The following is a 13,902-nucleotide window of genomic DNA, read 5'->3' on the forward strand; positions in this document are numbered from 1 at the left end:
CCAGGCTGCCAGGTGATGATGGTCTGGAGGCCAAATTTTAAAGATGTGATTACGATTTTTTATGGGGTTTGGGGAGGTCGGTTATCACTGGGGTAGTGTGTTGGGGGTCTGTTTTATGTATTTGCAGTGATTATCTGGTGACTTTAGATGGATTTTTGTGACTTAGACCATGTTTTAAATGATCTAAGTCACAACGTCCAAGTTCTGTCGATCCTTGGCTGTATAACTTTCGGTTATACATGCTGTACGACTAAGTCTAAGCTGGCCCATATCCTGCTCTCGACACTCCTCCTGAAAAGCCCCATTTAGCTATGGTCGTTCAGCAGCACTATGAAGGCCTAGGTCGTTTAGAAATACGTCCAAAACTCGTTTTTATTATCAGCACTTGGACGTATTTGGACAATGTTCGTCTAAGTGCCGACTTAGGCCAGTTTTTGGACGTTTTTCTCTTTCGATTATGAGCCCCTTAACTTGTTAGGATTAAAAAAAAATTTAAAAATTATATTTATAATTATAAGTTCATACAATTACAAAAACATTGTGACAATAGAAATAAAGAAATTATTATCTCATCAATAAAGAAAATAAAAGGAAATAGCAAATAAGCAACTCGTCCACAATTAATGGAGATCTAAGAATAGGAAAAATAAAAAGGAAATATAAGCACAATATAGACACTTCCTTCCAGCTCTAATTCATCAAGCTGGCCTCAGTGGTTTCTGGAACAGTTACTTGGAGCCTTAATTCTTTTTTGCCCACCATGAATTCATTTAATTGTTTAGATTTAAAAAAACAACAACATACCAAAACCTTATTTTCACATTGTATTACACAAGAACAAGGAAACCATAAATGAAATTTAAGACCCAACGCCTGGGATCTAGGCCTTAATACAAAGAATTCCTGTTGTCTTTTATGAGTAATTTTAGTTACACAGTATCAGGAAATATATAAATTTTTGAACCCAGAAATTTCTAATCTAATATTCGTGAGTTGCACAAACCTGGCCTATCCTCCCTCTGTAAATCAGTATTAATCCTCTGTGCCCATATCCCATCTCTGTCTAGCATCTCCCCTCTGTGTCTCTGTGTTCCCTCCTTGACCAATATCTCTTCTCTATGCTTCTTTCTCTCACCTTTTCCACTCAACACCCCCATCAACTAGTATCTATCCCTTTTCTCCCTTATTCTCCCCCTGCAGTTCTCATCTCCCCCCTCCCTGAGTCCCGCGGGCCTTGTGTTTCCCTGATCAAGAAGCCAACCCCAATCCAATAAATCCATCAAGAAGCTCTCAACTTCCTGATAAAATGTCTCCTAAGAAGAAGAGCCCTGATCTGGTAAATATATGCCCAGTGTGAAAATGAACATAAGAACATAAGAATTGCCGCTGCTGGGTCAAACCAGTGGTCCATCGTGCCCAGCAGTAATAATAATAATAACAGTGCCCTAACTGAGTCTAGCCTTACCTACATACATTCTGGTTCAGCAGGAACTTATCTAACTTTGTCTTGAATCCCTGGAGGGTGTTTTCCCCTATAACAGCCTCCGGAAGAGTGTTCCAGATTTCAACCACTCTCTGGGTAAGAACTTCCTTACGTTTGTACGGAATCTATCCCCTTTTAACTTTAGAGAGTGCCCTCTCGTTCTCTCTGCCTTGGAGAGGGTGAACAAGTCTACTAAGACTATTCCCTTCATTATCTTGAATGTTTCTATCATGTGCCTTCTCAGTCTCCTCTTTTCAAGGGAGAAGAAGCCCAGTTTCTCTAATCTCTCACTGTACGGCAACTCCTCCAGCCCATTTTAGTCGCTCTCCTCTGGACCCTTTCGAGTAGCACTATGTCCTTCTTTAAGTATGGCGACCAGTGCTGGACGCAGTACTCCAGGTGGGGGCGTACCATGGCCCGCTACAGCAGCATGATAACCTTCTCTGATCTGTTTGTGACCCCCTTCTTAATCATTCCTAGCATTCTGTTCACCTTTTTTTGCCGCCACCACACATTGTGTGGACGGCTTCATTGACTTGTCTACCAGTACTCCCAAGTTTCTTTCCTGGGGGTGTATCTTCAAGTACTGAACTGGACATCCAATATTCGTGTATAAGATTTTTGTTACCAACATGCATCACCTTACACTTATACACGTTAAACCTCATTTGCCATGTCGCAGAACCTTTCTAGAGCATGTTTATGTCTGGTGCAGGTCTTCACAATCCTTCTGTGTCTTCACTACTCTGAATAACTTTGTATGTCTACAAATGTAATCACCTTGCTCGTCGTACCATTTTCCAGGTCGTTTATAAATATGTTGAAGAGCACGGATCCAAGCACAGAATACTGAAGCACTCAACTCGTGACACTTTTTCAATCCGAGTATTGTCCATTTACCCCCACTCTGTTTTCTATCCGCCAACCAGTTTTTAATCCACGTGAGTATCTCACCCTCGATTCCATGGCTTGCAATTTTTTTGAAGTAGTCATACATGCGGGACTTTGTCAAATGCCTTCTGAAAATCCATATATACAATGTCGACCAGGTCACCCTTGTCTATCTGCCTCTTTACTCCCTCGAAGAACTGCAGTAAGTTCATCAAGCAAGATCTTCCTTTGCTGAAGCCATGCTGGCTGGTCCTCATCAGATTGTGCCCGTCAAAGTGATTAATGATGCGGTCCTTTATCAGCGCCTCTACTATCTTTCCCGGTACCGAGGTCAAACTCACCGGTCTGTAGTTTCCTGGATCTCCCCTCGAACCTTTCTGGAAGATCAGCATAACATTCACCACTTTCCAGTCTCCCGGAATCCTTTCTGATTTGATCGACAGATTGGCTATTAGTTGGAGCAGTTCAGGTATAACCCCTTTCAGTTCCTCGATTACCCTCGGATGGATGCCATCCGGTCCCGGGGAGTTATCATTTTTAAGTCTATCAATCTGCCTGCATACCTCTTCTAGGCTGGCCATCAACCCTGTCAGTTTCCCGTCTTCGTTTCTTGTGTGTAGCCTATCACATTCTGGTATGTTGTATATATCCTCTTTGGTAAATACAGATGCAAAAAAATGTGTTCAGTTTGTCGGCGATGGCTTTGCCCCTTTATTCCATGGTCATCCAACGGTCCCACTGCTTCCTTTGCGGGTCGTTTCCCCTTAATATATCGAAAGAACGGCTTGAGGTTTTTTGCCTCCTTGGCTCATAGTCTCTTTTGGCCCCTCTTACCGCCTTATGGCACCTGCTTTGAGGTTGTTTGTGCTTTTTCCAGGGCAGATGCTTGCCACAACCCCAACGTTTTATTGCACAGTCATTGCACTTACCCCCATCTTGATTTTAGCACTAAAAGATAAAGTAAATGCAAAAACTTACCATGCCAGTAAATATGTCACTTAGGGGTCCTTTTACTAAGGCACGCTAAATGATTTAGCGTAAAGATTAGCGCACGCTAAATGCTAACACACCTATTATATTCTATGGGTGCGTTAGCATTTAGCGAGCTCTAATCTTTAGTGCGTCTTAGTAAAAGGACCCCTTAATGTACTAAATAGCAAATAATTCCTTCTGGGTGATGAATGCATGATTTGCTTACTAAATACAATTAGGAGGAAAGGCTTTGTTTCATTACCTGCAAGCCGATCGTTCTTTTTTTCTTTTGCAACAACAACAAAAATGACATAGATTGTCTGTAAAAGATACGGACCTTGTTATCCAATATAGGCACACAGTGGGAATAGTTCATCCAGGAGGCCCATGTGCCATTCTCCAAACACTCTCTGTAGACATTTCCTGTGGAAAACACCATGGGAAAACTGTTTATTGTACAATGAAACAAGAAATTTATTTTTTTTAATCTTTATTGATTTTCAAACTTTGACAGTGCAATACAATTAACTGAACATAAAATACTGTATAAAAACGCACTATTAACTATACAAGTAATACATAAAACAATTATTTTCTCCCACCCTCCTTCTAATGAAACAAGAAATTGATTTAGTACTTTAATATACTAAGGGCTCCTTTTACTAAGATGCGCGCGCTGCATTGAGCTGGCGTTAATTCTTGGCGCGTAGCGTGAGGTTAGGGCGAGCGGCAATACAGCGCGTGCTAAAAACGCTAGCATACCTTAGTAAAAGGAGCCCTAAGGAAAATCTCTTAGAGAATTAAAGAAAGCAACAGTAGAAGAGTAAAAAAGCAAGCGTATAAACCAAGGGTCCCTAAAGCCCCTCCTTGAGGGCCGAATCCAGTTGGGTTTTCAGGATTTCCCCAATGAAAATGCATTGAAAGCAGTGCATGCCCATAGATCTCAATCATATTCATTTGGGAAATCCTGAAAACCCGACTGGATTGCGGCCCTCAAGGAGGGACTTTGGGGACCCCTGGTTTAAACTGTTATAGAAGATGGTTCATATACAGCAGTGCCTTGCAAACCTTTTTTCTTTTTTTGCTCCTGCACACTAACAGAGCAAATGTTCTCCTGTGGCACACACAAAAAAAGAGAATTTCAGGTATATTAACAGTCTACACCACTAACAGAAGTCACTTATTGTGCTCAGATAGGGTTACCGTATGGCTCCAGAAAAAGGAGGACGGATTTAGGCATCCGGGTTTTACTTCTAATGGAAGCCATGAGGACAGTGAGACATCTGGGTTTCACTTCCATTGAAAGCAATGGAAGTAAAACCCGGAAGTCGGAATCCGTCCTCCTTTTTCTGGAGCCGCACATTAACCCTATGATCAGAGAATCGCTGTCAAGTGAGCTAGATTAGCCCACCACTAAAAAGGCTCGTTTCTTTAATCACTGTACAAGTGCTCCTGTTTTCGGTGTGCACAGTCTTGTTATCACACGCAGTGTTTTAAAACTTTAGTAATATGAAAAAATGACAACTTTTGGTGAAGACTTTGATAAATCGGTATATTCTGAGTCTGGGGTCCTGACGCGTTTTGCTAACTGCTGCTTCAGAAGACCCTAACTATCATAGACACTCTCTGTTACTGCTCATTTTCTCTTTCTATACCTGGAGTATTCTACGTGGCATCTATTTATAGTTCAAAACACTGGGGTTTATAAGCTATTTATGCCAGTATATCTTTGGGACACAAAAGAAAAAGAGGACATATGGCCCCGCCGCATTCCACCCACCCCCGCACGAACCGCATCTCGTTTCTCTGAGCTTGGGGTCCGCATCTAGAGGGTCTGCGAGCATGCACAGACGTCAACACGATGACGTTGCATGCCTGCGCACATGCATGTGACATCATCACGTTGATACCCGTGAATACTCGGAGGCCCTCTAGACGTGGCCCTGAGCTTAGGAAAGACGAAGTTCGTGTTGGGGCGGAGAGGACGTCATGTGTTCTTGAATCCCTGGTGGCACACCCGGAATCTCTTCACTGCACATAGTTTTCAATGCACTGATATACAGTATCAGCTTTCATATAAATGGGCATCGTTCATGGAAAGCCATTTATCCTGTCTGATATGTGTCTGCCTGGCAACAATGTGAGCAATTTTATCATTCTCATTTTTAAATGTAAGAATCTTCTTGTGCTACTAATGAATGCATGAAGATAAGAACTTTAGAGATTTTATAGTATTCAGTGACTCTCTGCGTGACACATCATCCATTTGTTTTTACTGTATTTTTATTAGAATTTTTTGTGACATATGTTTTTTCCCCTTTTCTACCATGGACCCCTGATGAAGGTTGTCCGAAACACGGACCGTGTTGGGTCCCTTGTTTGGTAAAAAGGTTTTTAATTTTGTTTTGGTTGTCACAATAAATTTTGCCTACATCGTTGTACATTTCTGCAGTTTTGGTTTGTTTGTTCCTGAAGATAAGAACTGCAATACTAAGTCATCCCAAGGATCCATCTAAACCCAATATTCAGTTCCTAACAGTGGCAAATCCAGGTCACAAGTACCTGGCGGCATAAGAGCCAATTTTTGAAAATGATTGGGTTTGCTCAACGCACAGTTCACAATAAATTTCCCTTATATAGCATAGATATTTAAAAAAAAAGGAAAAACAAATCACATCTGGTAGCAAATGGTAGTGACTAGAGAATGACACGGTGGCGGTTTACCCGCGGCCACCGCATTTTAGCCGCGGGTCACCCGCCGAAAATGGGGAAGAAAACTAGCAGTCGCTGCGGCGACGGGGACAAGGCCATTCACCGCCCGCGGGGCGGTGAATGGGTCTTGTCCCCGCAGTGAGGCATGAAGGATCGCGCGGTCCCCGCAGCTCACACCCGCCTGCCCAATCGATTCTAGTGTTTAGCCAGCTCTCTCCCTTCTCCTCACCTTAGTTTATAGGTTTTCTTTTTCGGCGACCTGCACGCTTTCCCAAAGAGCCGCGCACGCGGGGCTGCTCAGTGTTTAATCTTCTGCTCTGACGCAACCGGAAACAGGAAGTTGCAGCAGAGCAGAAGATTAAACACTGAGCAGCCCCGCGTGCGCGGCTCTTTGGGAAAGCGTGCAGGTCGCCGAAAAAGAAAACCTATAAACTAAGGTGAGGAGAAGGGAGAGAGCTGGCTAAACACTAGGATCGATTGGGCAGGCAGGTAGTGGCTGCGGGGACCGTGCGATCGCTAGTGTTCCCGGCTCAAATTGGAAGGAGGGAGTGAAAGGGAAAAGGATTCTGGGCCAAGGGGATGAAGTCGGAAAGAAAAACCCACAGCAGGAAAGAAAGGGAAGGACTGGCAGGTGAGCCAGATGCTAGAAGCAGGGGGGGGGGGAAGAAAGAGGGAAAAAAGCTAGATGGGGTTGAAAAGAAGAGACACACTGGTATGGAAGAGGAAGATAGGGGAAATCTGGACACAGGAAGGTAACAGAAAGAGGGGAAATTATGTGCATGGGGCATAGGGACAGAGACATAAAGGGGACATGCCATGGGGATGGTATATGGACACAGGGGGGGGCAATGACAGATACATAGGGGAGATATTAGAAATGGAGAAAATAGGAGCACAGAAGCGAGATGGTTTGTGGGGATGGGACAGGGACCGAGCTTGCAGGCTCCAGTGGCTTGCACAAATTACATTGTAACGTGCCATGAAAATAAGAGGAAGGAAGGTAGATAGGCCACGCGAGAGGAGCTGAAGGGTAGTAGAAAGGAACAGATGGTAAAGGAGGGAGGGAAGGGTGGTGGTGGCAAGGAATAGAACAGACATTGAAGGAGGGTGGAGAGGAACAGACCCCCAAGGGAAATGTGGAAGACAGAGTGGGAAGAAGACAGATGCCAGACTATGCGGGAGCGGAGGGAAGAAGATGGGTGCTAGACCAATTGGGGGGGGGGGTTAAGGGAGAGGCACAGTAACAGCAAATGGAAGATGCAGAGAGAAGACACACAGTGGATGGAAGGAATTCAATGAGAAGATGTGGAAAGCAGAAACCAGACAACAAAGGTAGAAAAAAAAATTATATTTATTTATTTATTTTTTGCTTTAGGATAAAATAGTATATTAGTTGTGTTGATAAAAATTTATAAACAAAGCCCTGCCAGCTGAACATCTCTTTCTCTAGTTCAGCAGCAGGAACTTTGATTTATAAGAAAGGAATAAGCTAAATATTACAGTACTAAGGCTTATATGGATGCAGCGGGGACGGTGACGGGGCGGTGAATGGGATGGCAGTGGCGGTGACGGGGCGGTGAAAGGGATGGCGGTGACGGTGACGGGGCGGTGAAGGGAACGGCGGTGACGGGGCGGTGCAGAGGATGGTGGGCCGGTGACGGGGCGGTGACGGGGACAGATTTTTTCCCCGTGTCATTCTCTAGTAGTGACGACCAAGCCTGTATGTAAATGTTAAGAGCAGAGGCAGGAAATGTAGATAAATTCAAAAACTCTCTCCTTCCCCTTCCAGTGTGCCAGCATCATACTCTCTCTCTCCTTCTCTCTCTCTCTCCCTCCCTCCATCCAAGCCATTTACACTTCTCCCTCCGTATTTGCGGTTTCAGCAATCGCGGTTTCAATTATTCGCGGTTTTTAGCTAGCTAGCTCCTCCCCCCAAAAAAAATTACACCAGCTTGCATAGAGAAATCGCTGATTCCCAGCACTTTCTTCACCGTGTTTTGCTTCTTTCAGGAACAGACCAGGTCTCCCACCATGTTATTCACAGTTTCACCATATTCATGATAGTTTTCAATAGAAAACAGTGAATAACATATGAAAAAGTTATTCGTGATTTTTCTGTATTTATATCCCCTATCACAGCGAATACGGAGGGAAAAGTGTATAGCACTTTTCTCCAACCAGTCCCTCTTTTCCCTTAGCCCATCACTCTATTCCTCCCCCACCCCTTTTTTTCCCCCATTTTTCCCTAACTTCATCTCCCCCCCCCCCCCCCCCCCCCCCCCGCCACACTTTTTAATTTTTCTCCTCCTGCATAGGCAAAATTTGATGCTTCATATTTGTGGGCAGGGAATTTAATTATTCTTGGCCTGCTCTACTCCCTAATTTTTTTTTTTTTTCCTGTCCTGCACCTCATTTTCCCTTTTCTAGCCTTCTATTTCCCTCCGCTCCCCAGCAAGGTCCAATGCATTTTTCCCTAGCTAGTTGCCATTCCATGCAGGCTTGGCTCCACCCATCCCTTTAACGATTCCCATTCCTCCTCTACAGGTGAAACTTCCTTTTGTTTGTAGATTTAACTCGTCTTCAATTTGCGATATCCCATTGACTACAGGCTTGGATCCAGGCACATTCTTGTTTTTTAGGACTGGTTCCTCAACCTTTTTTGCACTGCAGCACTTACCCTGGCACTCACAGATTTTTGCCTGCAGAGAACACATCAGAGTCTTTGCCACATGGTCACCCTTAGCTTTGGAAGCCCAGCAATAATAATAATAACTTTATTGTTTTATACCGCCATAACCAAAAGTTCTAGGCAGTTTACACTAAAAAGAGCTGGACAATCAGCAAAATACAATAATACAGTAAAAAAATAAAATTTTTTTAAAAATAGAATTTCAATAATAAAACTCACTAAGTAATAAACTTATCGAACAAAGTGGTCTTAATTCCGAAAACTGCAATAGGATAACATAGCTTGCTGAATACATTTACCTAACCAAGATTGTTGCCTACCAGCTTGAAATGCTAGGGTCCTATCTAAGAAGGTCTTATATCTACACCAATTAATTTTTGGGTAAGCACATAAGTAGAAGTTTCTAGTTTCTCCTCATGGTCTATGCAACACAACATGAGGAAAAAGGTAAGCTGGAGACAGCTTAAAGCAGATACAGGAAAATTTGAATAATACTCTTGCTTCCAAAGGCAGCCAATGAAGTAAACGATAATATGGACTAATATGGTCGGGTTTTTTTAAACCAAAAATCAATCGAATAGCTGTATTCTGAATTATCCTTAATTTCCGTACAATTTTTTTGGGTGCTCCTAAATAGATGATGTTACAATAGACTTAACAGATAAAGACAGATTGTTCACCCTCTCCAAGGTAGGGAGAATGAGAGGGCACTCTCTAAAGTTGAAAGGGGATAGATTCTGTACAAACGTAAGGAAGTTGTTCTTCACCCAGAGAGTGGTAGAAAACTGAAACACTCTTCCGGAGTCTGTTACAGGGGAAAACACCCTCCAGGGATTCAAGACAAAGTTGGACAAGTTCCTGCTAAACTGGAACGTACGCAGGTGAGGCTGGACTCATTTAGAGCACTGGTCTTTGACCTGGGGGCCACCGCGTGAGCGGACTGCTGGGCACGATGGACCACCGGTCTGACCCAGCAGCGGCAATTCTTATGTTCTTATTATTAGGTGTTAATTGCCAATTAACTGTGCTGATAGATTTGAAACAATTCATTTGCATGTGTACCGTGCACTGATTTATGTGTGCAATTTAGGAAGCCATCTATAGAATCTGGGCCATTATGCACCCAAATGTACAAAATAATGAGATTTGTACATAAATATGTGCACATTTGCATATAAATGTCAATAACTGGCCTACATGCTATTCTGTAAATATCATCTTAACTTAATTTGCAATGAAGGCATGCTCAGGAGAGGCCCATGAGTGGGTGAAAGGGCATGACTTCCACTTACACGGGTAACTTACAGCATCGAGGCACCCATGTGTTGGGCGTGCAGATACCAGGTTACAGTTGTATTCTATACTGGAATCGGGCTGCCTAGGTTCCATTATAGAACAGGCTTCTGCCGAGAAGCCGTAGGGTGGTTAAACGGAGGTGCTCAGTTCTAGAACTTCCTCCAGTACTAATGATCTTGGCTTATAATAACTATGCTACCATAGCCCTGCTGGAGATTTTTTTTTAAAACCTGAAAATTAGTCAGAAATACGTCACAGAGGTGTCTTACAGTGGAGAAAAACAAACAAACACTCCCACGGAGTACCAATGGAGAAACAAGGAGTAGAAATGACCAAGCAGATGATCCAATAACCAAACAGATAATAATAATAATAATTTTATTTTTATATACCGCCAAAGCCATGAAAAGTTCAAGGCGATTTACAAGAAGAAGCGCTGGACAATCAGCGAAGAGGTCAACAATTCAAAGAGATCTATACAATCTTATATAATGGAAGAAATAGAAAGCTAAAATATAACAAAAAAACAAAAACAAATTGGAGGCATATAGGTGTATCCCATAAGATTTATAATCTAGCAGAACAATGAGAGATTCATCCCTAACTCAGTGAGAAATGCTAGGATGCAATGATGATGGGACTTTAGGAGATCAGGCCTGAAAAGATATATATATATATATATATATATATATATATATATATATGTGGTTCTGAATTTTGTCTAGCTAAGCCTTTGTACGAATTCCAACAGTTTCTTTCAATTATATAATTAAACTCCCACATTTTCATAGGCTGAAAATGTATCTTTCTACAAGCTTCATCGCACTCCTGTGAATTAGCTGAATTAAAACCAGCAGGGTACTTTTATGACCTAATGACTACATTTTGCTTTCATTGTAAAAGAACTTAGCAATTTAGCAGTCTGATAGTACAGTTCTTTCACCATAATTAAAACAGTAGCAGGTCGCTCTGGGGTAACAACGTTGGCATTTGCAATGGTTTCCCATTGAAAATGCCATTAGAGTGACTGTCCTTAAAATAATCCTAATAAGGAGGTTTATGATAATGCTACAAAGTGGTAGACTTGAGAGGGCCCCTATAATTAAACTATATTAAGTTAATAAAACTATTTAGCCCTGCTTTACAATCCTATGCTTCTAAAAAGCCACAGGAAGAATCCTCTGGAATTTCCACCCGGTATCTCCTAAGCATTTCCCTAGAAGTTACCATTGTTAATCTAGGAAAGTTAATAAGTCTCAGATTATTATTCCGTGAATTATTCTCAAGTGTTTCTAACTTCTTCCTAAGTTTCACAGGTTCATAGTCATTCGCGCGCGGGACTTCGGCGCATCGACACTGCAACGCTGACAATTTGGCAAAAGACCCCAGTGTGCCGCCTAAAAAGTTACTTTTAAAGAGCTCTGACGAGGGGTGTAGGGGGGAACTCCCCAGGTTACTTCATACTCTTCGCGCTGCCGTTTGGGGGGAGGTTGGGGGGGTTGGAACCCTCCATTATAGAGTAACTTTTTCCCGATTTTTTTAGGGAAAAGTTACATTTTTTTTCTATAATGGGGGGTTATACCCCCCAACCCCCTCCCCTAATGGCAGCGCAAAGAGTATGAACTAAAGTGGGGGGTTCCCCCCTCCCACCCTCCGTCAGAACTCTAAAAGTAACGTTTTAGGCGGCGCGCTGGGTTCTTGCGCCAAATTGTCTGCACTGCAATGTCGGCGTGCCGAAGTCTCGCGCGCTTTTGTCCTGTCACCGTTTCACATTGTCCTTAACTAAGGACTGTTGTAATTGTTTAACTGATAATAGGTGCTTGTCAAGCTTTTGAACTGAGGATTTTGAAACAGTCAGATCCTCTTTTAAAGCCTTAAGCTTCTTGGTATGTTGAATCAATTTAGCTCCAATATGTTGGAAATTGGGACTCATAGCCTTTGCAAAATTTGTAATTCAATCCCATAAAGACTCCAGAGTCACTTGTGCTGGCTTATCCAAAACTGAAAACTTTTGCTGAGTGTAGAAATGCTCACTCTCTGAAGAAACGGATTCTTGGCTTTGCTCCAGCTGATTATCTTCACCACCCGTTGCTGAATCTACCCCGGTTTCTCCTGCAGAGACACCCTGAACCAGGGGCTCTGTCTCCAAACTCTCTCTGATGGTAAACTCGTCGCCTCAGGGGAAAGTATCTCCCCCATCTCCGGGGTTTCCTCATCCCCTGGAGAGCTGGTAATCTGGGGTTGTGAGGGTGGGGCTCTCACATCGGGACTGAGCGTGGTATCCGGCCCAGGAGAAGCGACTCTGGTCTCGTCGTGTCCAGGCGCCCTCAGCGGGCTAGCTTCCGGCATCAAAACTGCAGCTCCCTGCATCCGCCGCAGAAACTTATCAATGTTGCCAAAGGTCGGCATATCAGAGCACCATGAGGCGCTGGCAGCACCTCTACCTCTCTCCTCTTTGGCATCGGTAAAGGTAAGCCACAAGAGCCGTCAGTGGAAAGAAAAAAGATTCTGAGTGGAGCAGTTCAGATACGTTCCTCTCAGCACTTCTGTACCGCCGCCATCTTGGAATCCAACCTCCCCAAATCTCAAGAGTTATTCAAATTGGATCAGAACTAAAGATCTTAATGTTTTTTTTAGAATAGTTAATTAACTGACTGATACAATGAAAATGATTAAATCAGGAACTGATTGCAAGCCCACTGCCCATGAGTTAGCAAAATTCTTTAGAGCTAAGATTGAGAAAATATGTTTAAATGGTGCAGCGGCTGGAGATAGGCTTGTGTGAATTAGGGATTTCCAGGGATAGGTACCAGCCCTCTTTCAAGTTAATTAAATTTGAGGAAACCAAATATTTAAAAAGCACCCTTACCTCCCATTGCGGTATGATGTCATAGAAATCCTATTATATCTGTTAGAAAGAAATTGTCATTGTGGGTCCTGTATTGACTTAGTTTAGGAGGTTTCTTATAGAGAATGACATGGAGACAAATTTTTCCGCCTCCCTGCGTGAACTCATGTTCCCGTCCCGCAAGTTCTTTTCTTCTCCCTGCCCCATTCCTGCAAGTTCCGCCCTCACCTGCACAAGCCTCAAACACGTTCAAAAAATAGTCTATATGCCTCAGATATGGCGCTATGCTTTCATAATAAAATTAACCGTTATAGGATTCTTTCAGCTCTCTCCCTACTCTTACCCTTTCTAATCCTTCCTCTTTCCCCTTCTAACCCCTCTGCAGCAGCATCACTACCGTCTAGCTTTAAAAAGGGCCCTTAATTATGTAGAAATTCCTTGACTTGTAATAGTTTTCTATTGCTTCATACCTATGGGGGTAGAAGCAGAATCATTTTTCTTGAAGAGATCCTCTAGCCCAGGGGTGGGCAACTCCGGTCCTCGAGGGCCAGAATCCAGTCGGGTTTTCAGGATTTCCCCAATGAATATTGAAACCTGCTTTAAACCTTGCCACTAAAACAAATGTACCTATTCCTAAGCCAAGGAAGCTGCCCATTAACTCTGGTCCCAGAGCTAAGATCAAACAGGCAGGGCAGACCAGAGAAGGGATAGCAGAGGAGAACAGAATACCTATTCCAAGACACTATAATCCCTTTTATAAATCATCTGTTAATTCTCTAGCTAAACCTCTGGTCAGGAAATCTGGCCCAGTAAGGGTTAAGGAAAGGGGTGGAGCTGACAGGCAGAACTGGCTACAGCAGGAGTGAAGGTTACCCAGCTGGATAAGTCACAGCCAGCTGAGAACCCCCAGAAGCAATCAGAAACTTGGAGGGAAGGGAAGGCTAGGAGCTCAGGCTTACTGCCTTCTGCTAGAAAACTCCCTGACTCACAGCACTGGCAGACTAGCAAAAC

At 43.2% G+C, this 13,902-nt stretch overlaps 1 protein-coding gene across 10 annotated transcripts in view; it reads right to left on the minus strand.

Annotated features, from left to right (window-relative positions):
* The window catches only part of CRHR2 (corticotropin releasing hormone receptor 2), a 403,216-nt gene that overhangs the window by 134,924 nt on the left and 254,390 nt on the right, over nt 1-13,902 (minus strand). For 9 of the 10 annotated variants that reach the window (XM_033931750.1, XM_033931757.1, XM_033931754.1 and 6 more), the window contains one exon: nt 3,684-3,769. In XM_033931750.1, the coding sequence (XP_033787641.1) occupies nt 3,684-3,769 (86 nt within the window). Of the gene's footprint in view, nt 1-3,608; nt 3,770-13,902 lie in introns of all 10 variants that reach the window. The other variant, XM_033931753.1, reaches the window with a different exon arrangement.

This window comes from Geotrypetes seraphini, chromosome 2 (genome assembly GCF_902459505.1).
Source record: "Geotrypetes seraphini chromosome 2, aGeoSer1.1, whole genome shotgun sequence".
Taxonomy (NCBI): Eukaryota; Metazoa; Chordata; class Amphibia; order Gymnophiona; family Dermophiidae; genus Geotrypetes; species Geotrypetes seraphini.